The following is a 17192-nucleotide window of genomic DNA, read 5'->3' as shown; positions in this document are numbered from 1 at the left end:
CTCGTCAAACGTTACATTGTCCTTCATCTGGACCTCCTAAATAATTTAACCCGTCTAAGTGTCGCCGCCGCCGAGGGGAGCGGGGCCATTACAAACCGTCTGCCTCCCCCGACACGGTAATTACGATAAGAGTGAATCCTCACAGTGCCAAGTTCATAGTCGGCCGCCCGGCTTTAAAGATGCACGACCCGGCTAAGCTCTTCCTGCTGCAGAGCGTTGAATAAACAGTACACATATTTCATACGTGTCAATTTCCTGTTAGGTGCCTTCTGCCACTGGAGAATATTTCATCGTGTTTACCCTCAGTCTGGAGACGCCCCCCTTTATTTGCATCTGCTTCACATTACACAACGACGATCCGCATTACTGTAAACCACCTAATTAAAATGTATTACTAAAAACTTACAAGTAAAGAGTGTTGCAAAAGTACGGAGAGTGTGTAGCTGAGACTATGGGCAAATTACGTGGAATTTTTGATAGGGGGAACGCCCCAAATGAAACAACTACGGAAATATTAGTTACCAAATTCGAGCAAACAGGTTTGGTTGCAGACAGTAAAAAAACAGGCCGCTGTTGTACTGGCCATTGAGTAAAAAATATTGCTATGGTGAGTGATAGTGTGGCGGAAATTCCCGTAACCTCAGAGCACCGTCGGTCACTGCAATTAAACATTTCAAGAAGCTCAAAGCAGCAGATTTTAACAACTGATCTGCATCTGCATCCGTTCAAGATTCAGCTAACCCACGAATTGAAATCAGACGACCATTTAATGCACCGGACTCTCTTTGATGGGATATTGGAGAATCATTAACGCTGATTGGAAAAATTGGACTGTAGATGTCAGGGAATTTATGATGCATTTATATAATCCCATTTTCTGTTTGGAAAAATTTCTATGAACATTATAATAGCGAATATCGAGTGTCATGAGAACTGTTTTGTTAAATTTAATAATTGTCAATATAAAATTATCAATCCAATGTTTTTCTCTAATCGTACAATATAAAATATTACGGCTATAACTAGTTAAAGAAGACTATTATATCTAAGTAACAAATCCATATACAGGGTGTGTTTGAATGGAGTAGCATAAATGATACCAGTGAATCTACATTTCAAAAGAACACGATCTGCAAAAAATCGCCTTAGTAAAATGTTCACCCCTGAAGAGATATGGGCCATCAAAGTTTCCAAAAAAATTATGAAAATTGGCTGTAATTTGAAAACCGAACGAGGTACAAATAACAAATTTTTTACAGGTTGTTTACTAATACAGATGCGAGTTTTCAACTATTTTTCGAAAATTTTAACCCCTCGAAAGGGGTTGAAATAACCACCCCTCAAGCCATTTTTTGCCATAACTTTTATATTTCGTAAAAACTCGATATCCAAAAATACGCATTAGATAAACTGGTTCTTTTAGAAACTTTTACCTCTCTAGCAATTTTCCTTTAAAACTTTTCGTTTATTAATAAAAAAATAAAATGTATTACCATTCACCTCACACCGTATATGATTGCAATCAATCAAAGAAAAACTAAGTGTGCTGCTGTCATGCCAGTTGTCACAATTAACTCTTCTGTAAGTTGTCACTGTTATCAGCTAAATACTTTTTGGGTGTAAATTAACAAGAATTATGCCAAATTTTACTAATGATGAATATGTGGACATGCTACAAGTGTATTTTGAATGTCGCAAAAACTGTGCTGCGGCAACAAGAGCGTATAATGAGAGATATCCAAATCGTCAAGTTCCCCACAGACAAACTTTTTCGGCGGTAGAACGAAGACTTCGGGAAACTGGAAAAATACAGCCGCATATTGAGGGTACCGGCCGAAGACCTACTGTTCGTACTATTTATCTTGAGGATGCAGTACTTGAAGAGTTTGACGAAAATCGTCAGACTAGTACGAGAAAAACAGCAATGCACTTAAATGTGTCCCATAGTGTTGTTTGGAATATTGTCCATGATAATTTATTATATCCTTTTCACCACCGGCCAGTTCAAGCTCTACTTGAACCAGACATGCATAAGCGAGTTGTTTTTTGCGAATCGTATCTTAATATTCTAAGAAATAATTTGAATTTTGCCTCAAAGATACTTTTCACAGATGAAGCAACTTTTCAAAGACATGGTTTAACCAATATGCACAATCTTCATTCCTGGGCTCATGAAAATCCTCACGAAGTATCTATGACAACATTTCAACATAATTTTAGTTTAAACATTTGGGCAGGAATTGTAGAAAATGTGCTTGTCGGCCCTTTTGTTTTACCTCATCGACTTGGTGCTGTTGAATATTTGCAGTTCTTAAATGAGCATCTACCACCACTTCTGGAGGAAGTACCATTAAATGTACGTCAGGCCATGTGGTACATGCATGACGGGGCTCCTGCTCACAGCACTGTAGTAGTTAGGCGGTGGCTTAATTTAAATTACCCGAATCGTTGGATAGGTCGCGGCAATGAGGCACCTATCTCTTGGCCTGCACGTTCTCCCGATCTAACGCCCATGGATTTTTTCTTTTGGGGACATATAAAAAGTATTGTTTATGCGACCCCAGTTGACAGTGTTGAAGAGCTACAGGAAAGAATATTCGCGGCGGCTGATGAGATTCGCAACAATCCCATAATTTTTGCTCGAGTCCGTAACAACTTTGATAAACGTGTTAGGTTGTGTTTAGAAAGAAATGGCAATTATTTTGAAAATGTCCTTTAACTAAGTTTTTTGTTTTTTCTCTTTTTGATAATAAATTATTTCTTAGTTTCGTTTTCATTGTACTTCTATTTAATAAAAGTTTCTGCGACATTCAAACAGTTATTTGTGCAACTACTGTAAAGAGTGTGTATTTGTTGTACGATGCATGAAGTTTGCAGCTCGAGACGAAGTTGAGAGCTGCAATCATGTTAAGTGCAACAAATATGCTTTTTGCACATGTTGCACGCAACATTTTTTCTACGATTGTTTTTATTTCAAATTTTATTTAACAGTATTTTACATAATATTAAAATTTTAACTGACAACTGGAAATTAATTGCGCAAATTGTCAATGTCAGACGTTAGGTACTTATGGATATGCTTAGATTAAACTTGTAATCAATATTTTTTTTGTACTACTGTAAAAAAAGTTAAACTTTTGGCACAGTAGGTAGTGCAATAAGTAGTAAATTTTGCACGATCGTAGAAAAAAACACTTGTAGCATGTCCACATATTCATCATTAGTAAAATTTGGCATAATTCTTGTTAATTTACACCCAAAAAGTATTTAGCTGATAACAGTGACAACTTACAGAAGAGTTAATTGTGACAACTGGCATGACAGCAGCACACTTAGTTTTTCTTTGATTGATTGCAATCATATACGGTGTGAGGTGAATGGTAATACATTTTATTTTTTTATTAATAAACGAAAAGTTTTAAAGGAAAATTGCTAGAGAGGTAAAAGTTTCTAAAAGAACCAGTTTATCTAATGCGTATTTTTGGATATCGAGTTTTTACGAAATATAAAAGTTATGGCAAAAAATGGCTTGAGGGGTGGTTATTTCAACCCCTTTCGAGGGGTTAAAATTTTCGAAAAATAGTTCAAAACTCGCATCTGTATTAGTAAACAACCTGTAAAAAATTGTTATTTGTACCTCTTTCGGTTTTCAAATTACTTACAGCCAATTTTCATAATTTTTTTGGAAACTTTAATGGCCCATATCTCTTCAGGTGTGAACATTTTACTAAGGCGATTTTTCAGATTCACTGGTATCATTTATGCTACTCCATTCAAAAACACCCTGTATACGGGAGGATATGGGCAAATTTCCTGGTAGACGTGTATCAAATTGAGGAATGATTTTACAAACTCTCCAAAGATTTCGTGACCATTTCATGTTGCAATTTACGAAAAATTCTATTGACTAATAAGAAAATCAGCAGAATGAAGATCAGTAATCAAAAAGATAGCACGATCACTGGTGAATAACTTGATATTTCTCCAATACCCATTATTTGAAGATTTGCCTTTAGGTACCGTACGGAAGAGTTTGATTTATGCACAACTAACATCTCCGTATTTTAACCATGAACCATATCATTTTAATGCCGAATGTCGAAACGGTGGCTTCATTTCTTGGGCCTCGATATATGAAGAGTTCGGTGTACATTCGACCAATTAATAGAGAACAATAAGGTATATTGCAAGCCATCGACAATGCCACAAACATAATTTATAAACAAGTGAATAAGTGTAACGTGTACACAAACATCTGATTTTTATTGAGGATATCTGTGAGCTATATACCTACCTACATAGGCGATATTTTTATTTTATTGTATATCTTTTAGCATTTATGAACACTTTTCTGACGAGATATCCGTTCCTTTTAGAAATATTTTAATTGATTTAAGAAACCGACATATATTTTATAGTATTTTAATACACTAATTTAGTACTGACTTGTGTAGGAAATTAATATTTATTGATTTGATTTATTTATTTATGAATAAATTGAATGAAGCTCAGTTACAAGCTGTTGTACAAGGGAAATGCTCGTCAAAGCGATGTTGTTTCTCTCCCAGAAAAAGTAATTTAAATTTATATTACCCCGTTCTTAGTAAAAATTTATTTCTGCGGTAAACAAACTGACTACAAAGAAATTATACTTCCGGAGATAAAATTTATGCCCGTTTAAAACCGCTGCATTTTACATGCTGAAACATTTAATCACATTCCTGAAATACGGGGGCGCTTCAAATGTGAACCGCAATTTTCATTTAAAATTTAAATAATAATTTCTGTATGTAATCATCACGAAACTTTTTATGATTTTTGAAGTAGATTCTACGTCATGGATTACAAAAAAAAACCGCCTTATGAGGCTGTAAATTCTTTGTTACAAAATTCGTGTTAAAAATTTGATTCATGAATAACGTGATTATTTGATCTATGTATTTTTATAAATAATTTGATGGTATGACCTTTTTAGCCAATAAAGTTCTGTTATCGGAACTACTGTAACAATTTACCGCGGCAGAGGCGTGAAATTTTCCGCCAATATCTTTCTACTGCGGGTGTCGAATGCGGTTAATTTAAAAAAAAAAAGTGACGCAGGGATCTTCTATTTCGGAATTCTATCTCAGCAAATATCATATACGAGTAGACTGTACTCCCCATTATATTTTTAATTCTATTGGGCCCTAGGTCTGTCTGAATGTCTCTTGGTACATGCGGCAGCATGACAGTTTCTTACTCTCTCGTTAGTAAATGTACACCCATGACTTATTTACAGCTTGAAATAAAATTTGCGGTGTTGGAAGTTGGAAGTTTCCATATGAATACAGTAATCTGCACCAAAATTTTTGTTGTTGTGAAATGCATCCACAAATTTGCTGACAGGTAAACTAACAAATGTATTCGTAGCGTTGAACGTCAATCGCCCACAGGTTAATTTTCGGGCGAATCTCCGAAATGCATGTTGCGTAGTCATCGTCATCATTCATCAGTCAAGCTCCGCAACAATGTCAAGTAGTAGGACACTAATACAAATAACACAAATAATTTGTGTTATTTATAATGAGCTTTCCTTTTACATATCGATTTGAATAAAATCGCTTCAGAAGTTTTTCTGAAATTTAACAAGAATAATAATTATTTCTTTAAAATTTCTACAAGCACTCTAATCCTGTAATTATATTATCATGTAAAACCAGTTTTTCATTATAATAAAGCTTAAAATAGAACTGACCAGAACTTGTATGGAAAAAGCCTTTATAAAATTTTCATAATGTTTTTGCCGTATCGCCGTTTCCAGTAAATAATTCTATCATACCAAAAACCCTTTTTTGTAATTCTATGAGTGCGTAATTGCATTACACCACGTATTACGTACCTACTATACTTTACCTACGACCACTACTTTAAATACTTAAAAACATACCGTCTGCGATCAATGCAAGATTCCTATTACGTCGTACGGTAAAAAAATCACACAGCTTCGTAAAAAAATCGTACAGTTTTCCTAGTAACCGCCTAGCAACGGTCAATACAAACAGTATTGTATTGGCCGTTGCTAGGCAGTTGCTAGGAAAACTGTACGTTTTTTTTACCGTACGTAATAGGAATCTTACATTGATTGCAGACAGTGCGTTTTTAAGTACGTACAGTAGTGGTCGTAGGTAAATATTATTAATTAAAATACATACCTGATACGAGGTTTGTCCGGAAAATACGTATAAAAAATTCGGGGCGACGTGTCAAGGCGTTATGGAGGGGTGGCCCGGTGGTCCTCCCTCGTTATGCAATCCTCTCAACGCTCGGTTCGAGCCAGAGCGTTCTGCGAGTAAGTAGGAGTTTACGTCTGCTTGTTGAAAATAATCCTTTTTTTACTTGCCGTCGGCATGGACCTCTCTCTGATTGAGGAACAGGCATCAACATCAAGTTTCTTGCAAAGTTAGGCAAGAATGGCTGTGAGATTTTTGAATGCTTGAAACAAATTTACGGGTAAAATTCTCTGAAGGAACCTACCGTCAACAAGTGGTTAAAAAGGTTCCGAGAAGTCCGAGAAGACCCGAAAGATGATCTTCGCTCAGGACGCTCCTCCACATCGAGTTCTGAGGGAAATGTTGAACGAATTCGGGTTTGTGTTCTTAAAGACCGTCGATTGGCAAATAGAATGATAGCTGAGGATCTGTCAATTCCCAAAACAATCGTCCACGAAATTCTGACTGAAAACAATGTTGATTGTTTTCTTTGATTCTAGCATTGTTCATCAGGAATTTGTCCCTCCTGGCCAGACAGTGACCGGAAATTTCTACGTTGAAGTTTTGAGACGTCTCAGAGCTCGTGTAGTCCGAGTTCGACCGGATTTGGCACAAGGGGGCAGGTGGATCCTTCATCACGACAACGCGCCTGTTCACACGTCTCTCGTTGTGCGTGACTTTTTGGCCCGAAGCTCAATCACCGTGACAGAACAGCCACCTTATTCACCCGATTTAGCCCCTTGCGACTTCTTCCTGTTTCCAAAATGCAAAATGGTGCTTCAGGGGCGGCACTTGGGGAATGTGGAAGCCATCAAGGCAGCAACGACACGGCAACTGAAGACTTTCAGCGATCTTATCAACAGTGGAAACGGCGTTAGCAGAAGTGCATCTTGTCTCAGGGGGAGTACTTTGAAGGAGACCATATTGAAATACCCGAATAATTGTAAAATAAAGTTATTATTCCACTTTTATACGTATTTTCCGGACAAACCTCGTGTATTGAAACTATTAACTTATGTAATATTTCAAATGAATATCTTCCATTCTTATTGTACATTTTTGATATTGTTGTGAAAAAGTGTTATGTTTTAATTGTAATTTTATTGAAAAGGTTTTTCGTTATATCTGCAAAAACAACGGTCTTGCAATAATGGAAATAATATATTCTTTTTTACGGTATGTCAAATTTGACAGAAATCAAATATTAAGTAAAAAAATTATAAAGGGCTGTTTCCAGAAAAAAAAAACGATCTATTGTCTAAATCATTTTATTGCATATTATAGTAAAAACGCCTTGTATGTAACAACCCTATTTATTTCATTTTATAGAATTCTTTAGAGTAAGTTAGACCACGAAGACGGTGAAATATGTTGCGTAATCAAAACCAACAAAACAATTTGAGAAATGACGGAAACCGGTTTGTCTCATTCGTGCTGTATCTTTGACGCGTGATGAAACAGTCTAGTTATTAGGCAACCCTTATCTTATATCAGTTATTACAGTGTACTAAATTGTGTAATATTGGTACAGAAATATTGTGTAAAATGTTTTTTTTTTATTTAATAAGTTAAATTTCATGAGTTTTATTTCATTGATATAATCAAATTAATAATAAAATTTAAATTAAACTAGTCTTCAGGTAATCTAGAAATAATTCTGGAAAAGTTTGGAGCGAGAAAGAATTTTTTTGATTAATTTTTTGTTAAAAAAAAATCCCTCTCCTCTCGGTCCAGCCTGGAATGGTAGGGGAGTACATCCACAAAAAATTCAGAAGGGGGCGGAGGGGAATTTTTTTATAACAAAAAATATATAACAAAAAATTTAACAAAAAATTCCGCCTCTTTTTCCTTAAAATTTAATTGAAATTGGTATTTTTATTTTTTGTTAAAAATTGACAAAAAATGTAATAAAAAATTCGGTGGAAAGGTGGAGGGGATTTTTTTTATAAGAAAAAATGTAGCAAAAAACCCTCCCTCATTTATCTCATTAGCATAATCTAAAGTAGCATCTTGATTTTTTGTAAAAAATTGACGAAAAACGGTACAAAAAATTAATGGGATAGGCGGAGTTTATTATTTTTTTTAAATAAAGAGAAAAGTGTCCGCCAACCTGTAACAAAAAGGGGCGTTGTTTTATTAAAACAAAATTCATTTAATTTCTCCACACAATTTTGTGCGCTGCATTTCCTTGTATATGTTGATAGGAGCAACAACAAAAATATATTCCTAGACACAGACGATTTATCCAACGTCTAGGTACTAGGAACATACATCTTCGAATGCTGCTCGTTCTGTCTGTACAGCTTCCTGCAGAGATCGTCCTGCAAAAAGAATGAAAATATGTCTACATCAGGCTCAACAAAAATATTAACTATACAGCGTGTCCCACTAGTGCGGGAAAGTCCAATATCTATGTTAAAATGAGGAATATATGGATTTTTCTTTTTATTGTGTTGCCACGTTTCTCGAAATGTACAAATTAAAAATATATTCAACTGTACAGGGTGTTCTACTTTTCCTGGACAGACACCAACTTTGGTTTTTTAAATGGAAACACACATTTTTTATATTTTTTTCGGATTCTACATAAAAAATAAAGGGTACTTTGTGTAGAATAGTATTTCAACGATGACGGCCTTTTCCGTCACTCCGGCTGGCTTCTTCTTCGTCTGCTGAGGCTCCTCTTCTGAGCGGGATGATGTTCCTGGTTTGTCTCTCTTTGTTCCGTTCGAGAGCTTGTTTAGCCTTGAGGACCTGGAGCAGTCCCTGGTGCTTCTGTCTAGGTCTTAGAAAGCCCGCCTCTGGACTAGTAGCTCATTTCTGAGCTCCTGGACTATCTGTCGCAGTGTCCGCGATTTGTTGTTCCCTAGTTTTCGACCTTCGGGGTTCCTTTTGGTACCCTTAAAACTTTAGCGAAAAACGTATTTCAGAAATAAATTTAGAAGGCACTAATTAGTTAAAGAGAATTTTTTCAGTATTCTCTTATGTAAGACATTTTTTATCCGATAATTTTCAAGACGAAAATTTATAAAAATTTATTTTCCTAAATATCACTGTGCAAGGAATTAAAATCAAAACCGTCTACTTGGACACCTCAAGACTTCTCTTCCTTCTTCTACTTTTCATAGTTTAGCAGATAATTATTAAAAAGTTATTGTACAATAGGTTGTACAACCATACAACTATATAACTTTCTTGTAGAGACATCAGTAGCAAATCGGACGCGAGTAATTGATCTCGGGTTTTATTTTGAACAAAGATTTTAATGCTACGGGAAAGCGAATTAAAATTTATAACCATAAAATTGAAAACACTGGAAAGGACACGATAGTTATATTTTGTTTTATCTACGTTCTATAGTATAGTATACATATATAGTACACCCTGTACATTCCTGCGTATTTAACATGTTGAAAACTCTGTGATCTCATTTTTTTTAGCATTACATAACGAACCTCTAAACCATTGCTCAGATTCAGATCACGATCCCTTAACTTCGTGTCAATAAAACGCCAAGAAAAAAAAAACACTAAAATATTTTTTATGCTTTGCCTGAATAAATTCGGTGCCACAACAAAGGAAGGGGCTTACCTCTATGGGTATTACGCTTTCGGTGATGGTTTGTTCTCGATTTATCTTTATCAGGTTTAGGGCCTGGCGAATTCGCGGCTCAAACGGAACATACATAAAATATTCTGTGATCTTGAATTTCATATCTATAATACGATATTATTTGCCCCGGTAAGGAGATTAGATGTCAACTTTTGTTTAACTTTACGCGAATACAATCTAGGTATTTTCCTGCTTGTATACGGGGAAACTTTTATATTGGCCCGCTGCAAACTCAAAGGAGATAAATAAGGGGAGGATATGAAAGGTATTTGGTCTTCTTGCAATAAAAAAAACTATTTACGATTTATACCGGACGGCCAGCTGGTTCAAATCTGTTAATATGACATTCTTCATAATCGAGAACCTAAATTTAAATATACTTAGAAAAATATAATGAAACGATAATTCTAATTTTGTAATATTTCCGTGTCCTGATTTCTTTTGTAATAATTTTCAAAAAACTTGCCTACAGTAATTAAGTTCTGAGAGTTTTGAGAAATATAACATAATCAAAAGTATTTTGGTAAATATTTTATCTAGACAGGAAGAATTTGGATTAGCGTCTTATCTAATTAAACGAAAAAATTAAAATGTGGCAACCAGAAAAGATGTGGTAGAGTTACTAGAGGCACATCCTCTGAGTTTACCAGGATATCCACGACATTGAAAATTTTGGAAATTCTATCAACGCATTTAATTTTTAACGGTAAAGGTTTTTTTTATTAAGCTTAGTTAAACAAATTGCAAATAATTCTAAAGCTACTTATTTCAATTTGGGATAGGAGCTTTATCCATTTAGTCCATTTGTAGGCGGAGCTCTCTCAGACGCAAACTTATTTGTGTCGGTCTGCACAAAAGAATACTTTTTTAGAAAAATACAATTTGAAATAGGTACGTATTTAATTAAGTAAAAAATCGTGTAGTAAGATTTTTTTCCTTTTTTTAAAAGAGATATAGATGAGAAGGTCCGAATATGGACCCCTGTTTTGTTTTTTATAGATTATTAACAAATTACACCTAAAAATTGGGACACACTTAGACCAAGAACTCGTCTACAATAATGAGCGCGGCAACGTTCCGAAAAGATAAAAAATACTGAGATATCAGTTAAAACATGAAAATTGAACAATATCTTGTATGAGGGTAGAGTGTATGAAATATGGGCCCCTATAAAAATGATGCATACGTTTACGTTTAACAAAGGAAACTTTATTTTCTAGTAAAAAACTTCATATATGATTATACAAAAGAGTAATGGCAACAACAGAAATTGGAAAGAAATAAATTATTTGCAAAAGTCACAAATGTAATTTTTTTTATTTACGCTATCCATAGCCTTCATCATGTCTTCGGAGTTTCATTGTTTCCTTAAATTCTTTGGCGAAAACTTTGGTTTGTTACATGGCATGGTCAACCTGGAAAAAGAACTGAATTCAAAATCAGGGGAGAATATAGGCCCTGGCCCATATTCGGACCCACAAAAGGCCCATATTACCAGCATTGCATGTCATTTAACAATAAATACCTATTATTTGTAGTGTCACCGAACCAGAGATTTTCAATTAAAATTAATGAAAAATAAGCAAAAAATCATCGTAGACAGCGAAAAAACACGGCGACATCGCTGTCATCAGTCATCAATTAAATTAAATTGTGACAGACGCATAATTACGAATCCACTACTGACTCTCGGGCCACGGTAAACCAAATCTCTGACTATTATTTTAGTATCAAACCATTTTAGAAATATTCTGTGATTTTTTTTACAAAAAAAACAGCAATACTAAGTTCTACGCCTTCCTAGGAGTCTCACTAGCCGCGGCTTCGAAAAAAATCGGGTAACAAGAATCTACTAGGAAACGGAGGCGTAGACAGTAGAGTTTAAGTGAATCAAAATATTTTCTGAACAAAACAAACTTTGATCTTTATACAAAATATCTAGGTGAATATACAAACATACCTACTAAAAATCGTATAAAACATAATAACAACTTACCTTCAGATAATATTCAGAATTCCAGTAACACATTCACCACCACTTGTTTCTAACAATATAGGAAATCAACTGCACAATGTCGGTAAAACAGTTCGCTACTAGATAGCTGTCTTTTAAAGTATTATTCAGTGATGCCGCTAGATGTTCTAGTAGGAATAGCCATGGGGCCCATATTAAGTACATGGCCCATATTCGGACCTTCTCCTCTACTCCATACTATCTTCTATAAAATTAAAAATTTCTTCGCTAATAACTGTTTAACTTCCAATGTACAGTGTATTTAAAATTTTATTTTTAAAAAACAAAATGGGTAGTTTTAGAATCATTTATTCAATATGGTGGAAGGCTTACAGTAAATTAAATAAAACAACTTAAAAATGATCCTGTTATAAATAAAATAAAATTTTCTGTAATCGCCAGTCAAAATTATATGGTGTTCAATAGCAATATTGTATTTCTACAGCAGCATATGATATTTAATTTTTAAGATATAAGACGCTTTGTAATATTTTTTCTACTTGTATAGGCGAATATGGATTTTTTTTTTGTTTTTTTTAGGATTAGTTTATACGAAATTGACATTTTTTCTCTGTTATATCGAACACTATTTTCGTTTAGAAACAAACATAAAAATGAGTAGGTACTAACTATAGCTGTTTAAAATTTGTTCCAAAAATTTGTCCCAGAGAACGAAATTACCTGATAATTTGTTACAATTAACGCCGAAGATTACATGTTTTACAAGAGATAAAAAATTGTATAAAGAAATTCTGTTTTAGCAAACGGACATCCGGTAACCACTGGCGTATATAAAAAAAGTTAAGGGGAACAAAAAGGGTGATGAAAAAATTATACCTTTTATATTATTTTCTTACATATTCAAGGAATATATTACGCTCAAATAAATAAAAACATACTAAATAAAAAGTATCTAACTACAATAGCTTTAAAATAATATTAAAAAATGTTGTTTGGCAGTACCATAATGAGAGGATTATATCTCAGTAGGCGTCAACTTTTGCATATAGGATGCAAATTAAAAAAAGCGAAAAAATTAGGGTTATTCGTTCTTCAAATGGTTAGAAAAAAAATGTTTCTTGCTTTTGGCATCTTTTGGTTATGGGATTCACAGCAGCTCTGATTGAAACTGGATTTTGCTATAGGAACGGCATAAACGTCATTTTTCTAAGTTACCCCCAAATAAAATAATCTAAAATATTTAGATAAGGTGATCTAGGTGGCTAAGGTATGGGGCCATTCCGACCAATCTATCTGTTTTAGTAGTTGTTTGTCAGACATTCACGAACTACCTGGCCAGAATGTGTTATTTGAAACCAGGTCCCGATTCGTTGGTCCCAAGGTATGTCCTCCATTAACTGGAAGAGGCTATCGTCCAAAATATTTAAAATCACATCGGAATTTAGTCGGCTTAGTGGCTTTTTGCGCCTATGTTCATAGAGCAAAGTGATGTTAATTTTTGCAGTTTAGTACTTTCCCGAAGTTTGTCTATTAAAATCTAGACAACCCTGTATACACTCACTTTTTTAGTGTAAGAGCAATATTTAAACGAAGCATTTTGAAATCAGATAGGTTGTAGCCGACCTCAATTTTGGCCTCTTGGTCCACCCGATTAAATCTTATAGATTTATGCGATGGAGTCTTTTAAAATCTTCAGTATACAAAAAACGTGTGCAAAATATACAAGAATTATTCTCCGGCGGAACAAAATTATGTGTGCACGTTGATCTGTTTTATGATTTTTTTTTGCTAAAAACCTATTAGAATTAAGATAAAATAAAAGAGTCAAATTTGCTTTAAATATCTGAACTATATCAAAACAGATTTTTAATTGGCAATACGTACCTAATGAATTACTTGGAGGGATGTGACCTCTTGCAAAAGGGGCAAATCAAGAAATTACATCAGTAAAATCCGTTTTATTAGTAGGAAAAGTATACGCTATATAATTTTTGTATCTTTCTTAATATTTAAAGAACAAAATAAATACTACATTTTCTCTCTCCGTTTGAAAAGCCATATATATATATATATATTTTAATGAAAGATTTTTCCTTTTTTTAACGCGACTTATAAAAATATTCCATCTTTCTAGGTTCCACAACGGCCCCACCAAACTGAGCGAGGCGCTGCGTCAGAGCTTGGCCAGAGACCCCATCGCCCCTATACTGTGGGAACCCCACCTAGTCGCCATAGACCGTAGAGTGGAGATCGTGCTGAGGGGCCTCCGAGAGTGCCTGCAGAAAGGCGAAAACCCCGTCTCGGAGAACAGTGAGGACACGTAGTGACTCATGCCACTGAATAGGCCCAAATTGTAATTATTGTAATATTTGTAAACTAATGTACAGCTTTGGGATTTTCTTTCTCTGATATATTCCGCAAAGAGTTTTTGAAATTAGTTCAATATTAAGAATAATTTCATTTAACGGAACAGTAAGAATTTCGGTATAAACATTACGATATTGGAGTTAGTACAAAAAATACTCGCAAAGAGCAAAAGTCAACAACAAATAAGCTAGTTGTTTCTACCGTGAATGAAAGAGTTAACTATACTGGAAGAGTACACTTATTGACCCAAAAGTAAGTCCCAAAATTTTAATCATTTATCAACTCATCAAAAGCAATAACTTTTGTCTAGTAATTTTTCCCGAAATTCACATTTTCGTGCGGTATTTTGTACCCATTATAATAACGCCAACAAGCTGCCTATGGATTAAAAAAACATATAAGTAACTTCCGCAGTTGTTTAATGCTAAAAATCAAAATATTATTCATTGACATTTTTGAGCTTTTTATGTCTCAATTAAACGATTCAACTTATGTTCCAGTTAACAAAACGTTACTTATCTTAAAAACTTGTATTTGATTAATTATATGTTAAAACTTTGGGACACTTTATACAGCCAATGGTGTTTAATATTTTCTGTTTATAGCTTTTAATGAACTGGAAATGTAACAATTATGTGCTTAAAAAATGATTTGCTACCATCAAAAGGTCGAATAAAAATCAATATTACGAAAGATAAATACATGTTAATATGTATAGAAAAATATTTTAAATGACGTTAGAATTGAAGAACTTCTATGTTGATTCGTTGAGAACCTATTTTAAAACATACAGGGTGTTTTTTATGGCATATGGTTTGGAAATTTTATACCATCTGATTGATATTAGATTTGATATCCAGGAGCGGAAGGACATGATCGATCTATTGAAAGCAATCAAGTTGTTGCCAGAATAAAAAAACTTATTTATATTTTTTTAACGAAACATTCTATACATTTTTACTTATTTGGATAAAACCTATTTTGCTCTTAGTGTCATATATAATTCGATGAGGGAAACATATCTAAGAGAGTGTGTCATACAGCCAGGTACGTATACGAGGCAAAGCAAAAACCTTACGAATGCACAAATGTATGTAGACGTTATATCGAGGTGTCTCATCCATGATTTTGCTTGTTTTTTGCCTTGTTTCCAAACCATTCATGCTCAGATATGTACCTAGCTTATGATAATATGTTAGATAAACACTCCGTCAGCTAAAGACTCCTTTGCAAAGCAACTACTGACAATTAGCACATTTTCACTGTAACTGTAAGAAAAGTTGTATCCAAATATGTAAATCCGGTTTCTGTTATATCTGACTGGAAACAGCAATTTGGCCAACAGATTGCAAGCGTTTTACGGGTATGCCATTTATATAACACCCTGTATATATTAATCAATGAATGTGAAACAATATTTTATCTAGATCACGATCTAAACTTTCTCCTTTCTATAGTAAACTGTTTTCTTTTTCTATTTTTCCGTTATGAACATTTGCATCATTTTGATATCAGAGGAAGGAAAAATTTTGTACATATTACTGTAATTATTTAATTTTTTCTGAGACTATATAAATAAATTTATATTTATTAAACACCAAAAACATAATGTTACCAACTCGTCTGATAATCATATTAGTAAAGGTACAATCAGTTTGTTATTGGTATTATTGAAAAGAGTTTTTTTTTTCTGCACGCAGCAATAGTCATTTCATACCAAAAATGTGCTAGGGATATTTTAGTTGTTATGTTTTTCTTAGTTTACTTGTAATGCTCAATAATTATTTTTGACATGTTACCTATTTAGTAAATACTAGGACGAAAAATTATAATTTAAAAAAAGTGCCAATGATATTTTTATTGATGTATGAATTATCGTTAAAATTTTAATTTTAGGTGACTTATTTAAATAGGTAACAATGTATGAGGTTTTCAAGATATCTATTTTTACTGTTTTATTATTTACGGGAAGACTTAGGTATATACAGGGTGCATTTTCAATTCAGTCACAGACAATATTGTTTCTTTTAGTTTAATGAATCACTATATAAATAATAATTTGTATCCATCCAAAAACCTGCTAATCACTTTCTTTTATCAGTTACACCCTGTATATTCTATACAATGTGTGGGTTAGGTAGCAATAAGTCAGTGATTCATTATGGTTGAAACTGATTAGTTTATAGTGTATATAAAAAAATACAAAATGTAAATTATTGTAATATATAAATAAGCAGCAGAAAATGTATCAAACACAGTAATAGGTTTCATAAAATTTAGTATTTGATACATTTTGTATACTAATAATTATATGATATTAAGTGAAAATATACCAAAGTTGACTGTTGCAATGTGATCAATAAATATAAAATTGTATGTGGCTGATTCTTTATTTTATTTTCTTTCCTGGACAAAAGCTGGCGAACACAAAATAGTTCTTATACGTTTGTGGTATGTGGTGATATGTAGGTACAGGAAATGCAATTAAGTAAAATCAAAAGAAATTGGTTTTAAACTTTGGGAAGAATTTGAGATATACATTGTGTCAAAAAATTCTGGTTGACTCGAAACGTGTTCCACTGAGTGGATTAATTCAAAAAATTAGTAGGGGCCATATGCGGAAAATACAGTGGCTACTCGATGACATTCGTTGAGTAGGTATTTGATTAAAAATTCATTCACAATTATCGCTTTGTGTGATGGCGCATTATCGCGGTGCAAATCCAAGAATCGTCCTTCCATAAATTTGGTCTTTCGCGGCTCATAACGCCAAGATAATATTCTTTGTTGACTGTTTGTCTGACTGTCTGTATGTCGAAGGGTGGTGGAATTGCTTTTTCCACCGCGGCACTTAGGCCTTATTAGGCCCCTTGTACACGCTCCTTCATTACTCGAGTACTTTTCTTCAAACCATCCTATTACTACACGGGTGGCTTGGTGGCAAAGTCTCGTACAATTTTTATGTATGATAGCATGGTCTTGAGTTGGTC

At 33.9% G+C, this 17192-nt stretch overlaps 1 protein-coding gene across 1 annotated transcript in view; it reads left to right on the top strand.

Annotated features, from left to right (window-relative positions):
• LOC108905252 (extracellular serine/threonine protein CG31145-like) overlaps positions 1–16582 on the top strand; it is a gene marked incomplete at its 5' end in the record, with an annotated part of 101019 nt that extends 84437 nt beyond the window's left edge. Inside the window, one exon of the mRNA XM_018708053.1 lies at positions 13970–16582. Within this exon, the coding sequence (XP_018563569.1) occupies positions 13970–14159 (190 nt within the window). The remainder of the gene's footprint in view (positions 1–13969) is intronic.
• Positions 16583–17192: the final 610 nt, after the last annotated feature.

This window comes from Anoplophora glabripennis, unplaced genomic scaffold (assembly GCF_000390285.2).
Source record: "Anoplophora glabripennis isolate ALB-LARVAE unplaced genomic scaffold, Agla_2.0 scaffold172, whole genome shotgun sequence".
NCBI classification, from domain to species: Eukaryota; Metazoa; Arthropoda; class Insecta; order Coleoptera; family Cerambycidae; genus Anoplophora; species Anoplophora glabripennis.
Note: the sequence above shows the minus strand (reverse complement) of the source record. Positions and strands in the feature narration are given on the sequence as shown.